The sequence below is a fragment of the Balaenoptera ricei genome, chromosome 16 (genome assembly GCF_028023285.1).
Source record: "Balaenoptera ricei isolate mBalRic1 chromosome 16, mBalRic1.hap2, whole genome shotgun sequence".
In the NCBI taxonomy this organism is placed as follows: Eukaryota; Metazoa; Chordata; class Mammalia; order Artiodactyla; family Balaenopteridae; genus Balaenoptera; species Balaenoptera ricei.
In genome coordinates this window covers 28,929,155-28,952,699 of record NC_082654.1, presented here as the reverse complement: position 1 = coordinate 28,952,699, position 23,545 = coordinate 28,929,155, and the positions used below count along the sequence as shown (strand labels likewise).

Sequence of the window (23,545 nt, the reverse complement as noted above, 5' to 3'; positions counted from 1 at the left end):
GAATTTAACTTCAAATCAAGTTCAGAACACATCATTCCAGTCTTCCCAGGAGAGGCATTCAGCAGAAAATCTGTTTAGTACCTAAGACTTGACTATGCAAGATATATTATGAAGCAAAAAAACTAATTCCAGAAGCCACTTCCTCAAATTCCTCAAATGTTGAAGACATACTGTATATTCCCACATAGTACATTGTTATACACAGTATTTGCTCCAGGAACCAGGTGCAGGAAAAAACAATGCCCGGCCACCCACATCCTCTGCACAGCTCTGGTGGAAGCCACTGTGCTTTGGCCCTTTCTCCACGCCCTCTGACTGGTCTGACGTGGACTCAGCCCTCCTCTGGGAGAGCTGTGAGTAGGGACAGATATGAGGCTCCCTACTATAACATCTTCATCTATTTCTGTCTGTCTTCCCAACGCGGATTAGCAAAAAAGCACACAGAACAGAGGTAGAGGCTTAGTGTAAAGTGAAGGCAAGAAACTCTGAAAGCTGATTTTGAGGATTAAGGTCAAAGTCCAATATTCTTTTCTTCTCACTGACTAAGGGTTAGGGACTTTGTTAGGTCTCTCTCCCCACCTCTGCACTCTCTCTCTCCCATATGTGTACACGGTTTAAGAAATTAAGCCTATCCCTTTAGTGCCATACTCAAAAGAGTAAGTAACAATAGTAACAACATACCTAATAAATTATACAATTTTGATGACTGTTGTGAGTCATCATAAAATTGCACTGGTCATAAGCTTCAATTTGTGGAACACTACTGGCTTCTGTGCTTATGCAGAAATGTATGGACTTAATCAAGTACATGTGCCGAAACGGTTTAGTCACTCTTTAGACGTTCATATGTCTATCAGAGTGTAAGAAGTGAGAAATACTTGGAATATCACTGAGACATGGCTATGACCATCCGTTTTAAACCACTTCCTTTTAAACTGGTTCTGATGAGAACTTTAATAACATTACCTAATAGTTGAATAGCAATGGGGCTGTTTTGCATCTCTCTCTTAATCTGCATACCGTAATTCCTGCTCTACTATTATGCATTAATAAATAGTATGTTGTTAGCAAAGTCATATCAATTTTTACGGGAAAAAAAGATAACTGTAGTCTGAAGTGTAGCTACAACCTGGGGCAGTAGAAAGATAATACTGGACTTACAAATAATCAGGTGATGTAACTTCACATTCTGAGGCCAAAACTTCTCAACTGCAGGTAACATTCTTTGAATCTCATTCGCATTATTATTATCATTTTTTTTTTTTTGGTAAGTGGAGGAAGTCATTTTCATTATTTTTAAAATGCAGTTAATAATACCCACTTTGCTACCTGCCAGGTCTGTGCTGAGAATGAAATGAGAATGTATTTGTGAGAAAAAATGCTGTGGAAATTATGAAATGCTACTCAAATACAAGGCATTATTATTGTCAGCACTATCTTGGTATTATTGAAGACTCTCTAGAGGTTAGTCACTTATAAAAATTCAAAAAAAAGATCTAGTTGTCAAAATGGACTGACTCCACCAATCTTATTTTAAACAGTCTACTCTTGGATGATCAACTTACCTCGATGGAGGGAAAGTCTGTTCAATTCTAGGGATGTAAATTCACAGATACAGACAAACAGTCTCTCGCCCTCTTTTAGACTGGGAATGGTAACAACTTCCACAAAACTGCTGGGGAACTGTCCTGAAAATAAAAGCAAACATTTCCAATATTAAAAATTGCTTTTTTGGGCTTCCCTGGTGGCGCAGTGGTTGAGAATCTGCCTGCCAATGCAGGGGACACGGGTTCGAGCCCTGGTCTGGGAAGATCCCACATGCCGCGGAGCAACTAGGCCCGTGTGCCACAAGTACTGAGCCTGCGCGTCTGGAGCCTGTGCTCCACAACGAGAGAGGCCGCGACAGTGAGAGGCCCGCGCACCGCGATGAAGAGTGGCCCCCACTTGCCGCAACTAGAGAAAGCCCTCGCACAGAAACGAAGACCCAACACAGCCAAAAATAAATAGAAAAAAAATTAAAAATAAATAAATAAATAAAATTGCTTTTTTTCTGTCTGTGTACCAGGACAAAAAACTTTCTTCTGAGCCCATTTATAAACCCTGAATTGAAAACTCACTGAGTACTCATCGCTGGAGAATATATTGTAGAAAACGTGCAGTGCACAAAATTAGGTGCATGCAGAACACAGAGAGTGCAATTCAATTCAATGAGCATTTATTGGGTGCCACTCTATCAAAGGCACACTGCAGAGGGGAAAATGAGTAAGACAGTCTTGGCTCTGAAAGATCTTAAAATTTGATTCAGACATAAAATCTAATTCAGACATAAACAATAATTCAGTTTGAAATCCAGTGTCACATCCTAGGTACACAAATTGCTATGGAAGTTCAGAGAAAGTAGGAAATGGGTCAGGAAGAAAATGAAAAATTTTATGAAAAAGACTACAGTTGAATCTGAAGATTGGCAGGGTTTTAACAGGTAATAGTAGACAAACAGGACCTGTCAGTTGGAAAGCATCGTAAAGTTTAGTTGATTCCACCTTCTAACTATCTCTTGCATTTGTCCACTTATCTCCAGATTCACCACCTCGGTCCAAGCCATCAACACCTCTCACCTGGATTACTGCAACCACTTCCCATCCCACCTCCCTGTCTTTGGTTTTGCCCTTTCCTATCATTCTTCAATCTGCAGCACTGAGCTTTCTAAAAGACAAATCTGATTGGGCTTAAAGCACATTTACATTATCCTGTTTCCATAACCCCTTTCCATGGCATGCGCTGTCCTCCATGATCTAGCTTCTGCTCATCTCCCCACGCCATCTCCCCCCGCTCAACCATTCACACTTCATGCCAGACTGAACTTTCTCAGTCCCTCCATGTTCTTTCTCTCTCATTCCAGGGCCTCTGAATAAGCAATTCTCTCTGCCTATCCTCTTTGCCTTGCTAACTCCTACTCACCATTTTTATCTCACCTGAGATGTCACTTCTACTGGGAAATAATCTATTATCTCCCAAATGTGGCTTAAGTATCAATAAGAGTCTGTTCTAAGGACTGTATGATATACTCCAGCCCAGACTTCCATAAATATATATAAGTTAAAGATTGGATTTAACATAGATGCATAGTGTGGGGGAAAAACTTCCAGCCTTCCCTTGGCAAATTCATACAAGAAACTGGTGCTAATGTGTTTTCAAGAATAGAAAAAAGGAAACCAGGTGCATGGAAAGTGGGAGTTAACTGCATCTAGGGTAGAGGGAAGATTTAATAAATTTAGGACACCCACGAATCTAGGAGGGCAGCTGGTACCTAACCATGTCAACCTTTTAAAGGAACCAGTTAAGGAGAGACGCAGTGATAACAGATATTCTCTCCTTGCTGGTAGAAACCACAGTAAACACACACAGAAAACACAAAAGGATCTGAAGTGTATTTATTGGGCTTCTCATTAAACCTTTATTTTTAATATGGAAAGAAGGGAGGGTCTGTGGTCTATTTTGTACGTGAGGAATTATGAACCTCTTACCTGTCACATCCTCTTTCTTTCCTAGAAGCCAAAATTCATCCACCACTGCCAACACCTCAATAACATCTCCCACAAAGAGTGGCAGTTCTTCTGATACGCTAGGGCAGAAGTCAAAGATGGCTCGAACCACTGAGCCGGCCTCCATCTTTTATAACCTGGAAAGAAAGGTGGAAAGAAATGGGAAAGCATAAGTATTTAAGACACTGTAATATATATTGGTATCTTGAGAATTATCATTAAGATATAAAGTATCTTATTAATAATAAATTATTATTAAGATATAAAGTTTATATAAGACTACTTATAATGAAGTCAAAGCTAAGCAAATAAGAAGTTTGTGCTTTTAAAAAATCAAAATACTGTCTCATTTCTTTAAAAACAATAATTTCCTCATACTTTTTCATTTAATTCTCCAAGTCATTCTGGAATTGAAAAAAAAAAGTGACCTATAGCTATGTGGAATAGAAAACATGTAACTTGGAAATGTAGACTTTCCAATATGCTTGAAGAAGGCAATATGGGAATTAACATTTTTAAGGTACGAGGCAAGAGGGTACTCTTAAAATATGGTATTTAAAAAGTAGGGATTTTAAACATGGCATTTCATCTATTCCCCATAACTATCTTTTTTTTTGCGTATCTTTTTCCCTTTGTATTTCCCCATGTATTTTATTTATTTTATTTCTTCTTCAAGTTTTATTGAGGTATAATCGGCATACAGCTCTGCATAAGTTTAAGGTACAAAGCATAATGATTTGACTTACATACAACATGAAGTGATTATCACAATAAGTTTAGTGAATGTCCATCATCTCATACAGATACAAAATGAAAGAAAAAGAAAAAAATGTATTTTTCCTTATGAGGATGGCTCTTAGGATTTACTCTCTTAACAACTTTCATACATAACATACAGCTGTGTTAATTATATTGATCGTGCTGTACATGCCATTCCTAGTACTTATTTATCTTATAACTGGGAGTTTATACCTTTTGACTGTCTTTGACCAATTCCCGCCCCTCCGCCCGCCCCGCCTCTGGTACCCACAAATCTGATCTTTTTTTCCATGAGTTTGTTTGTTTGTTTATTTTTGAAGTATAGTTGACCTACAACACTGTCAGTTTCTGTTACACAACTTAGCGATTCAATATTTCTATGCATTTCAAAATGATCACCACGATAAGTCTAGTTATGATATGTCACCATACAAAGATATTAGTTATTAACTATATTCCCCACACTATACCGTGACTCGTTTATTTTACAACTGGAGGTTACTTCTTAAACTCTCTCACCTATTTCTTTCCTCCCCTCACCCCCCTCCCTTCTGGCAACCACCTGTTTGTTCTTTGTATCTATGACTTTTTTTGTTTTATGTTTGTTCATTTGTTTTTTAGATTCCACATATAAGTGAAATCATACAGTATTTGTCTTTCTCTGACTTATTCATTTAGCAGAACACCCTCTAGGTCTATCCATGTTATTGAAAATGACAAGATTCCATTCTTTTTTTATGAATAATATTCCATTGGCATGGAATATTCCATTCCATCTTCTTCATCCATTCATCTATTAATGGGCACTAAGCTTGCTTCCATAGCTTTTGTAAATAATGCTGCAATGAACACAGGCATACATATATCTTTCTGAATTAGCTTTCTTCAGATAAATACCCAAGAGTGGAATTGCTGGATCATATGGTAGTACTATTTTTAATTTTTTGAGGAAACTCCATACTGTTTTCCATAGTGTTTGTACCAATTTACATTCCCACCAACACTGCATAAGGTTTCCCTTTTCTCCACATCCTCGCCCACACTTGTTATTTATTATCTTTAACAGCCAATCTGACAGGTATGAGATGACATCTCACTGTAGTTTTTATTTGCATTTCCTTCATGTGCCTGTTGGCCACCCGTATGCCTTCTTTGGGAAAATGTCTAGATCCTCTGCCTGTTTTTTAATTGTGTTACTTGGTTTTTTGACATTGAGTTGGATATATCATTTGCAAATATCTTCTCCCATTCAGTACGTAGCGTTTTTGTTTTGTTGATAGTTTCCTTTGCTGTACAAAAGCTTTTTTTTAATATAAATTTATTTTATTTATTTTATTTTATTTTTGGCTGCATTGGGTCTTGCTGCTGCGTGCGGGCTTTCTCTAGTTGTGGCGAGTGGGGGCTCCTGTTTGCTGCGGTGCACGGGCTTCTCATTGCGGTGGCTTCTCTTGTTGCAGAGCATGGGCTCTAGGTGTGCGGGCTTCAGTAGTTGTGGTGCACAGGCTCAGTAGTTGTGGCTCACGGGCTCTAGAGCACAGGCTCAGTCGTTGTGGCGCACGGGCTTAGTTGCTCCACGGCATGCGGGATCCTCCTGGACCAGGGCTCAGACCCGTGTCTCCTCCATCAGCAGGTGGACTCTCAACCACTGGGGGAAGTGATTGAGAGCTTTTTAATTTGGTGTAGTCCCTCCCCACAGCTATCTTAAAGATGAGAGTACTGAGGCTCAGCAAGTTAGAAAATTTGTTCAAGATCACAGAGCTTATAGCAGCAGGGCCAGGATTCAGACTGAGTGCATGCCGGCCTCTAACTACTGAGACTGTGCCTGTAAAAAAAACAATGTGACCTGAAGAACAGCAGCAGGACCCTACCTCAGTGGCCCAGATTTAAAATGCATTGAAAAAGACAAATCCATAAAAAGAACAAGAAAGGGCTATGTAGATGGCGCCTCCAGACAAGCTTTAGTACACTATACCAGATCAAGAATGTGTTTTCAGTTCAAAGACGCCTACGGCCCAAACTTGCATACTATCTTATGGTGTCTGTGCTGTAATAAGACAATGTGTCTGTTACTTTGTGTCAAGGGAGCCTAAGGATATGTTAAGCAATAGAAAGGGAGGCAATAAATAGAGGGCATATGCCGTCAGCCATGATTACCTTCAGCCATGATTACCTTACACTTCTCCAGGGTCTTTTGCAAGGAGTGGCAGAAGATCTCCAGAGTGTCCAGGCCCCAAGCCTATTTTTCTTTATTTGCCTCAAGTATCATTTGGTGTTAGTAGAGATGAGGATTCTAACTTTCATCTCACATATAACTACAAACAACATCAAAAAGCACTAAGTGCCTAATTACAAAAAAGGATAGTTATAGCTCTAAGTTTACAGTCTACGAATGATGTGGACAAACATTTAGGCACATAATAAACTGTTCAGTCTGTTAATGTGAAGGGACTATAAGATTTTAATGGCGCACGCAACACACATATTACATATTTAATTTGAACTGTTGAGTAAAAAGAGCTTATCTTTGCGTTACTGAAACTTTTTTTCCTATAATGAGATGACCTGGGTACACAATGGAGAAGCAAAGTAGCTAGTACCGTTCCCCACATCCTCTCCCACCTCATATTTTCTTTAAGTATTAAAAAATATATATAATTAAAATCTCACACCGAGGAGGCAGCATAATGTGAATGCAAGGTACGAGGCTCCTTGAGTCAGAGAAATCAAGGTTCAAATCCCAGCTCCACTAGTTATTAGCTTTTTCACCTTGGATATATTACTTAAACTCTTTGGGCTTCAGCTTCCTTTTTCAGAAAAATGGAGATAATCATACTTTCATAATAATCATCAAGAGGATGATGATAATGATAAAAATAATTATACTAATGCCTAACATTTATTGAGCACTTACTATGTGCCATGCATTGTACTATGAATTCCCTCATTGAGTTCTCACAACAACCCTATTGTATATAATTGGTTCCCATTTTGCAAGTGAGGATAAAAGCTCAGAGAGGTTATATAACCTGTCCAGGTCACAAAGTCAGTCAGACATGGAATAGGAACCCAGATCTGCCTGTCTCCAAAGCCTTAACCAGTATGCTAATAGTGTGAAAGGACCTAAGCCAGCACCTAGGTGCTCAATAAATGTTAGCAGTTATTACTAAACATCATTCCCATAATCAGCTACAAGATCAAATCTGTGCCACCAATACAGCATCACCAGAATGTGATATTTCAAGTATATAAACACTACAGAATTTACCATTTCAACACGTCAAAACGTGGTTAACTCTGACCATGTTTTAAAATAGGCACATTATATACACCCTTGCCTTATTCAATAGAAGAAAAGACACTGAACATGAACTTAGTAAGTTCATTATTAAGACCATACCTTACTGTACTCTGCTGTAATACAAAATACCAGTACTAGGTAACTTTTAGGTCTTTCTCTTTTAATGTCAGCTTTCCCTGTGCTATCACTTTATTTCCTCTGTCAACTTTTCTACCTCTTTCTAAACTGTTGTTTATAATCTGCTGGGGGGTGGGAGGACCACACACACCCCACCAAAATTATTTAAAGTTTCCAGATAAATAAAAAGTAAACATGCGTCAAATGAGAGGCTAACAAACTCTTCTGCAGTGGTAAAGTACATGTGGTAGTGCTAGAGTCCTTCAACAGTTATTTTTTATGTGCTCTGAGGCCCCTTTCTTATTTTCTGGCTGTCTTCCAGACAGCTGAAGTTACCAGATGTCAAATTTCCATATAAGGGTGGTGTCATAAATATTTTTTCCCTAAAACAAACAATATTTTTCAAAACCCTTAGACATCTATAAGTTATTAAAACAATTCCTCAAGGTTGAGCCAAGGTAGATATTATTTTCCTTCTACTACTATATTTTCTCAAATTCCATCTCACTATCAGACTAAATATATACCTCATTATCTGAAGTATCAAGTAAAGAATTAGCATACGCCCCACAGGATAACTTAGAGACCTACCCTGTTACATGGAGGAGTAACCTTTGTTACTTGAAAGAGTTAAAGTTTCTCCCTGAGAACCTTCCTGCTTTACCAGAATATGACTCAGAAGCAGAGGAGGGTCTGGCTCAATAAATACTTTTACTGACTGACCTCCTAACCTATTGGAAGGAGCGCGTAATCGCTGAGGAATACACACCCTGGAAGGGTGATGAAATCAGAGCCTGGCTAAACTACATGATTTGTGGGTGAGACCAGACAGGAGATCTTTATGTCCTCTGTTTTATGTGGAATATCATGAATTTCATCTGCCTCCTCTGTATACACTATAAAAAGCAACAATTATTGTTTTTGTCTGGGCCATTTTAGAAGCCAGGACTGGGAATTCCCTGGTAGTCCAGTGGTTAGGAGTCAGTGCTTTCACTGCCGTGACCCGGGTTCAATCCCTGGTCAGGGAACTAAGATCCTGCAAGCTGCAAATGCAGCCAAAACAAAAAAAAAAAGAAAAAAAAAAGAAAAAAACAAACCAAAAAAACACCCCAGAACATATATTTTGAAACTCAATCATAACTAGCTTATATATGAACTGTTCCACCAACTTCAGATGGAAGTAAAAAGAACTACATTGGAAATCAGAAAGCAGATGGGCTTGAGAGAAAGCAGAGGAAATAAATGCCTGTATGGCATAAAGTCTGGGACATCAGAAAGTTTGCTATGAAAACAACGCTTCTTCTCTTGCTGGTGAATGCCAGCCCTTCCACCTTTGCAGAGTCACTCTGCATTTGAGGTGTAAAGATCCTTCATTCTTCAAACCCTTACAGGACATAAAACTCTATGAGGGAGGAGATTTTTGTCTGTTTTGTTCACTGGTCTGGAGTAATGCTCAGTGAGTAATTTTCGGTGAGCAAATGATTTTTTGAACTTTAGGAAAATACATGGAACTGTTCATATCAAAATCTCTACTTCCACTTACCTGAAACTAAAGTAACCATCTCTTCTCCACAGTTTTACCTTCCAGCTTGAGTAACAGTGTCATATAAATCTTTTAGATCAAACATTAAAATCTTGCATTTCTTCATCCTCTACAGCCCACAGACAGTAGGCTCAGCTCTCTGGCAAAGAGCTAAACCAGAACCAGAGTTCAGGTCTGTTTGACTCCAATGCCCATGTTCTTTTTACTATAAATGTTACTTCTCTTAAATCTCACTGGTTCTTCATCCAAAATCTCTAGATTTCCTTTTTCTTCTCCTTAGTTCTCCGATATTGTATTATGAAAATCTTCAAACAGCCAAGTTGAAAGAATTTTTTTTTTCAAATTAATTAATTAATTTATTTATTTATGGCTGTGTTGGGTCTTCACTTCTGTGCGAGGGCTTTCTCTAGTTGCAGCAAGTGGGGGCCACTCTTCATCACGGTGCGCGGGCCTCTCACTATCGCGGCCTCTCTTGTTGCGGAGCACAGGCTCCAGACGCGCAGGCTCAGCAATTGTGGCTCACGGGCCCAGTCGCTACGCGGCATGTGGGATCTTCCCAGACCAGGGCTCGAACCCATGTCCCCTGCATTGGCAGGCAGATTCTCAACCACTGCGCCACCAAGGAAGCCCCAAGTTGAAAGAATTTTACACCCACCACCTAGAGTCTACCATTAACAGGTTGCTGCAGCCACTTTATCACATATCATCTCTCTATCCATTTATCAATCCATGTTATTTTTTGATGCATTTCAAGTATTTTTTATTTTATCTTTGATGCGTTTCAAAATAAAGCACAGACATTTCCCCCAGTACTTCAGCATATGTCTTAACTAGAGTTTATTATTTGTTTACAGTTTGTCTGTTTTCTTTTTGGGAAGTACCATTTTCCTCTCTTCTTGGCTAAAGATACAATTCTTTTCTCCCCACTCATCTGTCAGTGAACCTGGTTAATCTTTTAAACTGTCAATCTTTACATATTACACAGTTGCTAAGAATTTACAAGGTTTTCCTACTCTCTATAATTCATTCACATATTCAACAAATATTAATCAAGCCAAACAGAGTCAATCAAATTCCCATGCAGGCTAAAAATTTGGCTCTGCTGGGTAGACTAATCATTTGATGACCCTGTAACCCCATATTCTTTAAATATTTATTCTCTAATTCTGTTGGTGACTGACAGGAGCATTTAAACTCTCCTCTATTGTCCTAAGCAACTCAACTCCTATCCCAAGGTATTCACCCTACACAGGACAAAATAAGACCCTGCAGATAACCTGATGACTATCTTAGAAGGAGATACTCAGGCTTATCTTTCAATGAGGGAGAGATCAAGAGAGCAGACAACTGTTTTTTTTTTTGTTTTTTTTTTTTTTGGCTGCGTTTGGTCTTTGTTGCTGCGCGCGCTCGGGCTTTCTCTAGTTGCAGCAAGCAGGGGCTACTCTTCATTGCGGTGTGTGGGCTTCTCATTGCAGTGGCTTCTCTTGTTGCAGAGCGTGTGCTCTAGGCGCACAGGCTTCAGTAGTTGTGGCTCGCGGGCTCTAGAGTGCAGGCTCAGTAGTTGTGGCGCGTGGGCTTAGTTGCTCGGCAGCATGTGGGGTCTTCCCGGACCAGGAATCGAATCCGTGTCCCCTGCATTGACAGGCAGATTCTTTTATTTTTTTTTTTTTTAACATCTTTATTGGAGTATAATTGCTTTACAATGGTGTGTTAGTTTCTGCTTTATAACAAAGTGAATCAGCTATACATATACATATATCCCCATATCTCTTCCCTCTTGCCTCTCCCTCCCTCCCACCCTCCCTATCCCACCCCTCTAGGTGGTCAGAAAGCACCGAGCTGATCTCCCTGTGCTATGCGGCTGCTTCCCACTAGCTATCGGTTTTACATTTGGTAGTGTATATATGTACATGCCACTCTCTCACTTTGTCCCAGCTTTCCCTTCCCCCTCCCCATGTCCTCAAGTCCATTCTCTATATCTGCGTCTTTATTCCTGTCCTGCCCCTAGGTTCTTCATGACCATTTTTTTTTTTAAGATTCCACATATATGTGTTAGCATATGGTATTTGTTTTTCTCTTTCTGATTTACTTCACTCTGTGTGACAGACTCTAGGTCCATCCACCTCACTACAAATAACTCAATTTCGTTTCTTTTTATGGCTGAGTAATATTCCATTGTATATATGTGCCACATCTTCTTTATCCATTCATCTGTCGATGGACACTTAGGTTGCTTCCATGTCCTGGCTATTGTAAATACAGCTGCAATGAACATTGTGGTACATGACTCTTTTTGAATTACGGTGTTCTCAGGGTATATGCCCAGTAGTGGGATTGCTGGGTCGTATGGTAGTTGTGTTTTTAGTTGTTTAAGGAACCTCCATACTGTTCTCCATAGTGGCTGTACCAATTTACATTCCCACCAACAGTGCAAGAGTTTGTGGTTTTCTCCACACCCTCTCCAGCATTTATTGTTTGTAGATTTTTTTGATGATGGCCATTCTGACTGGTATGAGGTGACATCTCATTGCAGTTTTGATTTGCATTTCTCTAATGATTAATGATGTTGAGCATTCTTTCATGTGTTTGTTGGCAATCTGTATATCTTCTTTGGAGAAATGTCTATTTAGGTCTTCTGCCCATTTTTGGATTGGGTTGTTTGTTTTTTTGATATTGAGCTGCATGAGCTGCTTGTAAGTTTTGGAGATGAATCCTTTGTCAGTTGCTTCATTTGCAAATATTTTCTCCCATTCTGAGGGTTGTCTTTTGGTCTTGTTTATGGTTTCCTTTGCTATGCAAAAACTTTTAAGTTTCACTAGGTCCCATTTGTTTATTTTTGTTTTTATTTTCATTTCTCTAGGAGGTGGGTCAAAAAGGATCTTGCTGTGATTTATGTCATAGAGTGTTCGGCAGGCAGATTCTTAACCACTGCACCACCAGGGAAGTCCCCTGATTCTTAAATCTGCAGTGATTTTTTTTTTAGTGCCGCAAGGATATTTTAACACTTTCTATGGACTGAAGACCTTGGCAGGTACCTCTTAATCCATTTTTGCTCCCCTGATGTACCAAGGAACATTCAAGATGATATGAGATAAGCTGTAGTTCCTGCCCCCAAGAAGCTTAGCTTAGTCCCCACCATTTCCCCAAAATATGTTCTGAGGACACCAATCATATTGCACCCAAATACAAGAGCTCTATGGTCATTATAAACCTGGGAAAGGCTATAAGCCATATTTCTCTCTTGGAGGGGTACAAAAAATAAAGACTGAGTCAATCCAGGCAAGAACCACTTTTTAATCCAGCTTTCCTAAATTTATCTGGCAAAGCACACTTTTTGCAGGTCAAACTTTAAATTTTTTAAATTGTTTCTCACCCCACTTATTCATAAATAGTCCTTGTGCAGTCCTAGCCAATCAAAATGCTCTCTGCTCCCATAAAGCACTTTCTGTCCAGAACTTGTTCTTTGTTTACATGCTGTTTCTTTTTTCCATGGTGGGTTCCACTGTCTGTCCACACATTTAAACTCTCCCCACTCTCTACTACTTCCAGATGATGCCCTTCTCTCTTGCTCAAGCCCACCTCTACCTTTCATGTCTCAGCTCCCTTGCTCTTATTCACCTTGCAGATCTGTGAGACATCAGACTGGACATGTAAAAGTTACAGCCATGAGACAGAATGTATTAATGAAAACATACTCAGAAATAAAAATAACACTTAAAAAAGTATATCATGCAACCCAAGTGTCCATCAAAAGATGAATAGGTAAACAAAATGTGGCATATACATACAATGGAATATTATTCAGCCTTAAAAAGGAAGGGCATTCTGACACATACCACAACATGGATGAACCTTGAGCATATTATGCTAAGTCACAAAAAGACAAAAACTGTGTGATTTCACTTATATGATGTATCAAGAGTAGTAAAACCCATAGAAACAGAAAGTAGAAAGGTGGTTACCAGGGGATGAGGGGAAGGAAAATGGGTACAGAGTTTCAGTTTGTGGCGATGGAAAAGTTCTGAAGATGGATGGTGGTGATTGGTTGCACAAGAATGTGAATGTACTTAATGCCACAGAACTGTACATGTAAAAATGGTAAATTCTATGTTATATATATATTTACCATAAGAAAAAAGATTTTAAAAATCTATGTCATAAAATGTGAGGGAATGTGAAAGAAGGCCTGGTAAACTTCAATAATTTTTGATAAGAAACATATCTGCAAGTCTGGACAGACTTTACAAAAAAAATCTCCTGAGATAACAAACTCAACTTTTCCCCTGATAGACGCTGATATCAAACCTGGGATAGACTGAGAACACTGAACAATAAGCCAGTGCTGGGTGTCTTCCATTTCCCCTTCCAGGTCTGTCCTCCACCCTTCTGCTCTGCTCTGTGCTCCACAAGGCTGACCCATAAGAACTGCATCAAGGTGCTCTTTTACCTATGGTTTCCAGTTGGGTTCAATTAGCCAATGGGTGGCACCAGCAGGAGATCTGAAGGCAGAGGGATGGTGAGGTTGGGCATTTTATTCCCATGTGTCCCTCCCTGCTGGGCTGTGGGTTGGCTATATTGTTCTACTAAAGGCTACAGCCACCATCAGAAAGCCCCCTCAAAACAGCTCTTTCTCTTGGGTTAGGTAACCACCCGGTTTCTTGCCCCTGAGGTCTGGGTGGCTCACCTGCTATCCCTGGGGTACAGTACAATTCTCTGTTATTTTCCCTAAACCTGTCTATTCCATTCTAAGTGGGACCTCCTCAAATTATCCAATTTGAGTGTGCCTTCTATATTCTGCTGAGCCCTTGACAGATACATGCCCAAAAGGATTTTCTGAATTTATGAGAACTATGCATAAAAAAATGGAGACAGAAAATATAGGAAACTATATAAAGTTAGTTTCCTAAATCTACCATTCTAAATCTAGGTGAGACATAAGAGGTAGATATATAAATTTTGAAGGCTTAAAACATGTTTAGAAAAATATTGATGCCTGGGGTCCTGTGCACCCACCCTTCAAAAAAAATCCCCACTTTTTGGACAGATTTGGTGCATTGGACCCAGACTCTAAATTGTTTTGAAATTCTGAGCGATCTCTTTTACTACTAGGGAAGTGGGACACAATGTGTGAGAGCTTTGAAAATTTACTATATTCTTTCAAATAGCACTGATGACACCTTGCACATTCTTCCTAATATTGCCCAATTCATAGTATAAGTCTAAATTCTGGACTTTCAGAAGAAAATTTCTGAAGGAGTTTCCTTAACTAAAAGACAGTTTCTCCTTTCTTGTTTGCTCCTACAAAGTGGGTGTGCTGGAGCATCACAGGTACATCTTTGTCAACCTGAGAAGAGATGCAAGAGGGTCCTCTTCGTAGGGACTCTCCAGTATAGGTTCCTTCAAAGGAATATGCTTTCATGAGCATCTGGAAATTTCCTTATGTCTTGAAACTGAACTCTCCATAAAACATTTTGGGGAATGGAAATCCATTTAAAAAATTTCAAGTCCAAGCAATGAAAAGTAATATTTAACCTCATTGAAGCAATTGCACAGTTCTCTTATTCTTGGCAATACAGGACTAAAAAGAATGAGCTCTTTGCTCTGGGTGAAAGGATAAGAGGTGTCAGAAAATGAACTCTAAATCTGTTTCCGGAAGGAAATGAGAGAAGCTAGGAAAACATCATTTCCTCCTCTGGTTTATGTCACTAGAGTTCATTTTGGACAGAAGGTCAGCAGTCACTGCCAGGTGATTACTCAGAGAACTAGCAACAGATGAAGAGGAAAAGTAGAACCCATTTTGATCATGGTGGCCCCCATGAAGCTGAGCAGCATGGCCTGGGCTAACTGTCCTCCAACAAGTATCTTCTTCCAACCCACTGTGCTCTCCTGATGACAGCAGCACTGACTCACATGTACTTTGCTAAACAGGTTACGGAATGTTGGACTGTAAGAAAAAATAAAAAGCCTGTTCTGACTTAGGTGGGATGATCAGAGAAATGAGGGTAGAAAAGGAAAGGAATCTGCTATTGTAAACTGTCTTACAGTTTATATTATATTTTGCTTATTTCAAACTTGTCTCAAGTTGGAAGGCAACAACCTCAGCGATGGAACAGGACATAGATCAGAGTTTCTGCCGATCATGGAAGGGCCCTTCAGTCCTCTTCAGGATTTAAATGGAACACCTCTCATCTAAAACAACTAAATTTTTTTTTTTTTTTTTTACAAAAGACAATTTAAATTAAGAAAGCTTCAGGATTGACTCTTATGGGATAGCTGTTTCAACTAACTTGAAGGATTCCACCCTCCCTCTCTCTCCCCCACATTAAGCTGATATTTTTCTCCCTTTTTAGTTATTTTAAAAATTGCTTATATATCTCTACATCAATTTTGTCTTTTTTGACAAATTGCACTGGTGGAGGAAGGTCCCAAGACTAATATTTTAGGACTACCAAATTTGAGGACATTTACATTAAAGAAACATTTTTCAAATGGGTCAACCTAAGAGTTCCTTAACTACTTGCTCAGGTTCCTATTTCTTAAATCCTGCATGAATCTCAATTATGAACTTTAAGCATCACTGACTCCTAAGTAAATACATTGGACATGTCTGAGCTAAGTAGCTTTATTAAAATTAACAGCTGTGATATGTTTTATATATAGTAAATGCCCAGATAATACATCTGACAGCAGCTGTAGAAGTGCAGATTAACTTGAAACTATAAAGTGAAACTTCAGGGTGAAGCTGCAGTTAACAAGGAACGAAACAAACATGTGATAACAGGCAGTTTTTAGGACAGTTTCCAGGAGATGCCAAGAAAATTTATTAACCCAAGTTATGAGGATTAATAGTACAGAGATGTGCAAGGTAAGCATCTTTTTTCTTTTCCTTATCTCTTTCAAGCACAGGCTAGTTTTTTGGCTAAAGAAGATTTAAAAGACAAGGAGTTTCTCTACCCTTCAGGTTTTTTACAGTATAAAATATTCTTGATATTTTGTAAGAAAGAATCAGGAAAGGAATTTAGAAAACTAAAGACTCTGAGGAAGAAAAAGAGGGAGGAAAGAAACTGTGCAGTTGGAGTTTAAAATAATTGAGACCATTCTCAGGGTGAGTGATTCTAGATCATTCTATGCAGTATCAACTTCCAAGGACCGTGGAAGAGAGGGACCAGCAGCTTTATACAAATAAGTAAAAACTAACACTTCTAGTTATAGAAACTAGAGTCACTATACTTGAAAGGAAAATGTATATATGGATCTTCTGGTAGTTTCTATCCAAGATGAACCAGAGAGTTATGCCAAGACATAGCAAACTTGGTGAATGGTGGATTCCTTAGATGGTATCAATGAGGATTTAATGTCCTAAGTCAGGATGTTCAAACCTAAAATTCAACAATGGAAAGGTTCACTTGATTTAAAAGAGATCTCTCACAGGAAAGGAAGGGCAATGGTATGATATGTAAAGAAACTAATGTATCTACATGGAAACATGTGAATCTAGGAGTGAAACATTAGGAACTGTAGCTAGGATAAGAAAAAGGGAGAAACAAACAGGTGGGAGATTTATATTACAGGCTGCCATGAGAGATGAAGAACAAAGATGATATTTTAATAATAAGATTACAAAATCAATACAGAAACTAACCAAAAGTAGTGTCTGGTAGTTGATATGAGCTAGAATACTAATTCCCTAACAAATAGCAAATGCATACAAATCACAGTCCAATTAATTAGCTACAACCTAGAGATTTCAGAGTCCTTTGCTGGGCTATCTAGGCAGCTAGCATGTCAGATCATCGTGATTCCTACCAAGAGGAATGAAGGAAATAGTTCAGGACTTTGCTCTAGTTCTGCGTACTATTTTGTTTTGGCTTTTTTCCTCTAAACCATGAATAGGTGTTGAATTTTATTAAATGCTTTTTCTGCATCTACTGAGATGATCATTTTTCTCCCTCTATTCTGTCGATGTGGCAAATTACACTGATTTTCAAATACTAAGTCAACCTGCCATTTCTGGAATAAACCCTACTTGCTCATGATGTATTACTCTTTTTATATAGTGCAAATTTACTTTGTTGAAGATTTTACACCTATGTTTCCCAAAGGATATTAGAATGTAATCTTCTTTTAAGTGTCCTTGTCAGATTTGCCAATAAGGGTTAGGCTAGCCACATAAAGAACTGGAAAATTTTCCTTCATCTTCTAATTTCTGAAAAAGTCTGTGTAAGATTGGTATTATTTCATCCTTAAGTATTTAATAGAATTCGTTACTGTAATAACCTGGGCCTGGAGAACTTCAAGGAAAGGTTTTTCATTAAAAATTCAAGGGCTTCCCTGGTGGCGCAGTGGTTGAGAATCTGCCTGCCAATGCAGGGGGCATGGGTTCGAGCCCTGGTCTGGGAAGATCCCACATGCCGCAGAGCAACTGGGCCCGTGAGCCATGATTACTGAGCCTGCGCGTCTGGAGCCTGTGCTCCGCAACAAGAGAGGCCACGATAGTGAAAGGCCCACGCACCACGATGAAGAGTGGCCCCCACTTGCCACAACTAGAGAAAGCCCTCGCACAGAGACGAAGACCCAACACAGCCATAAATAAATAAATAAATAAATTTAAAAAATAATCTGTTTAAAAAAATAGAACTTTATAGCACAAAGAGTAAATCTTAAAAAAAAAAAAAAATTCAATAGCTTTATCACATATGGGGCTACCCAAATTTTTCATTTCTTCTGGTACTGATTTTAAGTTGTATTTTTCCAAGAAATTTGTCCATTTAATCCAAGCTGTCAAATTTGCTTCATGAAGTTGTTCAAAATATTCCTATATTAAGACTTTAATATCTGTATGATCTATAATGATACTGGAAATTGTGTTTTCTCTTTTTTTCTTAGTCATGCTAGGGGTGTATCAATTTTGTTCATCTTTTCAAAGAACCAACTTTTTTTTTTTTTTTAATAAGAGACTCTTTTTTTTTTTTTAATTAATTAATTTATTTATGGCTGTGTTGGGTGTTCGTTTCTGTGTGAGGGCTTTCTCTAGTTGTGGCAAGCGGGGGTCACTCTTAATCGCAGTGCACAAGCCTCTCACTATCGCGGCCTCTCTTGTTGCGGAGCACAGGCTCCAGACGCGCAGGCTCAGTAATTGTGGCTCACGGGCCCAGTTGCTCCGCGGCATATGGGATCTTCCCAGACCAGGGCTCGAACCCGTGTCCCCTGCATTGGCAGGCAGATCTCAACCACTGCGCCACCAGGGAAGCCCAGAACCAACTTTTGACTCTGTTAAGTGTCTCTATTGTTTGTCTGTTTTCTATTTCATTGATTTCGTCCTCTATTATCGTATCTTTGTTATTTCCCTCTTTCAACTTTAGGTTTAATCTGTTCTTCTCATTCCTGTGAAAACTTAGATAACAGATTTTCAACCCTTCTTCTTTTCTAATATAAGCATCAAAAGCTATGAATTTCCCTTTAAACACTGTTTTAGCTACACAGATTCTGATACAGTGCTTTCACTTTCATTCAGCTAAAAATTTCCTAATTTCCCATTTGATTTCTTCTTTTAACTATGGGTTATTTAGAAGGGTGACATTTACTTTCCAAAATATTTCAAATATCCAGAGATCTTTCTGTTATTAATTTCCAGTTTAGTTCTGCTGTGGTCAGAAAACATGCTCTATATTATTTTAAATTTATTGAGATACTTTTATGGCCTGGCATATGGTCTATCTTAGTGAGCGCTCTATGTGCACTTGAAAAGAATGCAGTTGTTGAGAATTGTGTTCTATAATGTCAGTTAGGTTGAGAAGATTGATGGTGTTATTTCATCTCATATATACCTTTGCTGATTTTTTATCTACTTACTCTATTAATATTGAGAAAAGAATGTCAAATCCCTAACTCTTATTGGGATTTGTTTTTCTCTTTAATTCTGTCAGTTTTGCTTCATGTATTTTGAAGATCTGTTACTAGGTAAATGCACATTTTGAATTTTTCTATCATCCTGATAAGCTGACCTTGTTATCATAAGAAAATGTCCCTCTTTATCTCCTTACCTTAAAGTCTACTTTCTCTGACATTAATATAGCCATGCCAGCTTTTCATGCTTACTGTTTACTTGGTATACCTTTTTCTATTTATTTATTTTATTATTATTATTTTTTACTTTCAACATACCTATGCCTTTATATTTAAGGTACATCTCTCTTTCCTCCCAGCTTTATGGAGACATAATTGACACATAATATTGTGCAAGTTTAACATGTACAATGTGATGATTTGATACACATATATATTGTAAAATGATTACCACAATTAGGTTAGTTAACACATCATACACCTCAAATAATTACAATTTCTTTTCTTGTGGTGAGAATATTTAAAATCTACTCTCTTAGCAATTTGCAAGTATATAATACAGTATTGTTAATTATAGTTACCATGCTGTATATTAGATCCCCAGAACGTATTCATTTTATAAGTGGAAGTTTGTTCTCTTTGACCAACATTTCCCCATTTCCCCCACCCCCCAGCCCCAGAAACTACCACTCTACTCTCTTTTCCTATGCATTTGGCTTTTTTTTAGATTCCACATACAAGTGAGATCACATAGTTATTTGTCTTTCTCTGAATTTCTAAAGTGCATCTCTTTTAGACAGTTGCTAAGTCTGATCATTTATACTTTTAAATTAAAATATTTGGACCATTTACATTTAATGTAATTACTGATCTTGCATTTGTTTCTATTTGTCCTATTTTTTTATTCTTTCTTTACTGCCTTCTTTGGGTTAATCAAATATTTTTTAGTATTTCATTTTAGTTCCTCTAGTGGCTTTTATTTACACCACTGGATTTTTCAAGTGGTTGTTTTAGGGATTGCAATATGCATCATTAACTTATCACAGTCTACTTACATTTAATATTATACCATTGTACATACAATGTATGAAATACATAACTGTATAATTCCATTTACCACACCATCCTGTCCATTGTGTTATTGTTGCCATATATATTATTTCTACATATTTGTGGTAGCTTTAAAGTAGATCCAAAAATTTTTTGATACTACTCCCTATGTCCTCTCCTCCTGAGTGTGGGCCATACTAGTGACTCATTTCTAACCTACAGAACGAGGTGGTAGTGACAGTGTGTGATTTCCAAGACTAGGTTGTGAGGACACTCAGGCAGTCTTATGGAGAAGCCCACATGGTAAAAAACTGAGGCCTCCTGCCAACAAGCATGTGAGCAAGCATCTTGGAAGGAGATTCTAGGGTCCCAGACAAGCCTTCAGATGAATGCAGCCCCCACCAACATCTTGATGGCAACTTGTGACACACTCTGAGCCAGAACCACCCAGCTAAGCTACTCCTGAATTCGCAATCCACGGAAACTGTAAGATAATAAATATTTAGTGTTTTAAGCCATTAATTTTGGAGAAAATTTGTTATACAGTAATAGATAATTAATGCAATATATTATAAATCCCATAATACAATACCATTTTTGTTATAAACAATCAGTTGTCCTTTAAATAAATTAAGAAAAGAAAAAAAGTCACTTTTGCCTGTACAATTACCATTTCTAGTGCTCTTCATTCCTTTCTACAGATCTGAGTTTCCTCCCGGTATCATTTCCTCTCAGCCTAAAGAACATCCTTCAGCATTTCTTGCAGTATAAGTCTGCTGACAACAAATCTGCTCAAATTTGAAAATATTTTAATTTTACTCTCATTTCTCAAGGATTTTTTGCTTAGTATAGTATTTTGGATTGATGGTTTTATTTTTCTTCTTTCAAACTTTAGAGATGTTGTCCTATTGTCTTCTGCCTATTTCAGATGAGGAGTCAGCTGTCATTCTTTGTTGTATGTAATATCTTCTTTCTCTGGCTACTTTTAAGAATTTTCTTTTTATCTTTGGTTTTCAGCAGCTGATTACAAAGTGTTTAGGTGTAGTTTTCTTCATATTTACCCTATTTGAGGTTCACTAAGATTTTCGGATCTATGGGTTGATGTTTTTGACTAAATTTGGGGAAATTTTGGTCATTATTTCTTCAAATATTTCTTCCTCATCTTTCCTCCTCTCTTTATGTGATTCCAATTAGACATGTTAATTTACTTGATACTGTCTCACTGTCACTACAGCTCTGTTCTCCCTGTCCCCAATCTTTCTTCTTTACAGTTTGTATAACTTCTATTTATCTGTCTTATAGTTCATTGGCCCCTTTCTTCTGCAGTATCCTTCCTGCTCTCTTAAGTCCATCCAGTTAATCTTTATTTCAGCTGTTGTACTTTTCAATTCTAGAATTTCCATTTGGCTCTTTTTAATAGTTCCATTTCTCTGGTGATGGTCCCTTTCTATTCATTCATTATGGCCATCTCTTCTTTTAAATATCTTAACATATTTACATTAGTTGTTTTAAATTCCTCATGAGCTAAATCCATCATCTCAGTCATCACACAATGAGTTATATTTTTTCCTCTACAGTATGTGTCACATTTTTCCTTGTCATATTTTCACTTCTTTGTATTCTAGTAATTTTTATTGTATGATATACATTGTGTATGATATGTTATAGATGGTCTGGATTATACTGTCTTCCTTTAATGTGTGTTGAATTTTGTTTTGACATTCAGTTAAACTACAGGAAGATCCTCTTGATCCTGTTAGGCTTGGTTTTATATCATGTAGGTTGGGTTTTGTCCTGAGTCTTAAGGTACGGCATTTATTGTAGGTATTGTTCTTACTCCTAAAGTTGTGCTAGCTGGGGTCTCAAAGGAATGCCTGTAGTGCTCATCAAGGTCTCTCTACTCTGGCCGGACTAGAAATCCGATATTTCTGAGCACTGTGCACCCTCAGGTATCTCTGCTCAGCTCTCAGCCCTACAGAAGCCACTCTGACTCAGGCCTCACAGAGGCTTGCCCTGTGCATGCCTGGCCCAGCCCTTGGCCAAAGACCTGAGATAAATCCCCAAGAAGATTCCTGCCCCTATATCCATTTCTGCTGTCTCTCCTCCTTTACTCTGACCTACAAATCTCAGCCCTCTCAGACCTATGAAAACGAAAGCAGATGGCTGTTGTAATAAGCCATTGAGATTTTGAAGTTTTCTGTTGCACGGCCAAAAAAAAAAAAAAGGCCACAGTGTGATATCGGCTGTTTTGACTGGATCAGCTGAGCACTTCACTTTTCCATCAAACATGCATAACTCTTATTATCTGCGTAAACTATTATCTTCTAAGACCCAACTCATGATACCTCCTCTATGAAGCCTACAGAATTAGTCCCTATCTCCTACATGCTCTACAGGGCAGGGATTCTTTTCATCTATTTTATGCACCGATGTATATCAAGCACCTAGAGCACTGCTTGGTATGTAGCAGGCCCTCCATAAATAGTTGCAGAATTAATGATTTAACACACTTAACTACTTTAAGTTATATATCAAAATATATATTCATATTCCCAATGATCATGCTCCTCTTTCACACAGAGCTGTACAGGATCTCACAGGACTCATTTCCACATTAGGAAGGTTGGGCTTTGATTTTAGGTACTTGGGAGCACCTGAAATATTCGAATAAGCAAGTATATTTGTTAGAATTAGAACTGGTTCTAAGTAACTGAGCACCCCCAAATACAAGAGGAAAAAGTGTGTTTGTGTGTGTGTGTGTGTATACACACAATTTTTTTTCCAGAGGAAGACAAAAATGTATTCCAAGGTAAATCATCCTGGTCACTTATCTTCATATATATATATTTTTTTTTTGGGTTGCATTGGGTCTTCGTTGCTGCATACAGGCTTTCTCTAGTTGCGGCGAGCGGGGGCTACTCTTCGTTGCAGCGCGTGGGCTTCTCATTGCGGTAGCTTCTTTTGTTGCAGAGCATGGGCTCTAGGCGAGCAGGCTTCAGTAGTTGTGGCTCACGGGCTCTAGAGTGCAGGCCCAGTAGTTGTGGCGCACAGGCTTAGTTGCTCCACGGCATGTGGGATCTTCCTGGACAAGGGCTTGAATCCGTGTCCCCTGCATTGGCAGGTGGATTCTTAACCACTGTGCCACCAGGGAAGTCCTTCATATCATTTTTAAAAAACAGGTTTATTGAGTTATAATTGACATACTATATAATTAATCCATTCAAAGTGTACAATCCAATAGGTTTTAGTAAAGCCCCAGAGTTGTGCAACCTGCACCACTATCAATTCTAAAACATGTTCCTCATTTCAAAAATAAACTCAATACCCATTAGCAGTCACTTCCCATTTCCCTCCAAAAAAATCTCCCCATCCATCCCATCCCTAGACAAC

The 23,545-nt window shown here is 38.4% G+C and overlaps 1 protein-coding gene across 5 annotated transcripts in view; it reads right to left on the bottom strand.

The window, feature by feature from the left end:
- Positions 1–23,545, bottom strand: part of DNMBP (dynamin binding protein) — a 154,341-nt gene that overhangs the window by 114,729 nt on the left and 16,067 nt on the right. For all 5 annotated transcript variants that reach the window (XR_009498046.1, XR_009498045.1, XR_009498044.1 and 2 more), the window contains exons 2-3: positions 3,525–3,679; positions 1,566–1,688 (exon numbers count right to left, since the gene is read on the bottom strand). Coding sequence is in view for 2 of the 5 variants with exons in the window: in XM_059900497.1 (XP_059756480.1) it covers positions 1,566–1,688; positions 3,525–3,669 (268 nt within the window). In the remaining 3 variants the exon portion in view is untranslated. The remainder of the gene's footprint in view (positions 1–1,565; positions 1,689–3,524; positions 3,680–23,545) is intronic.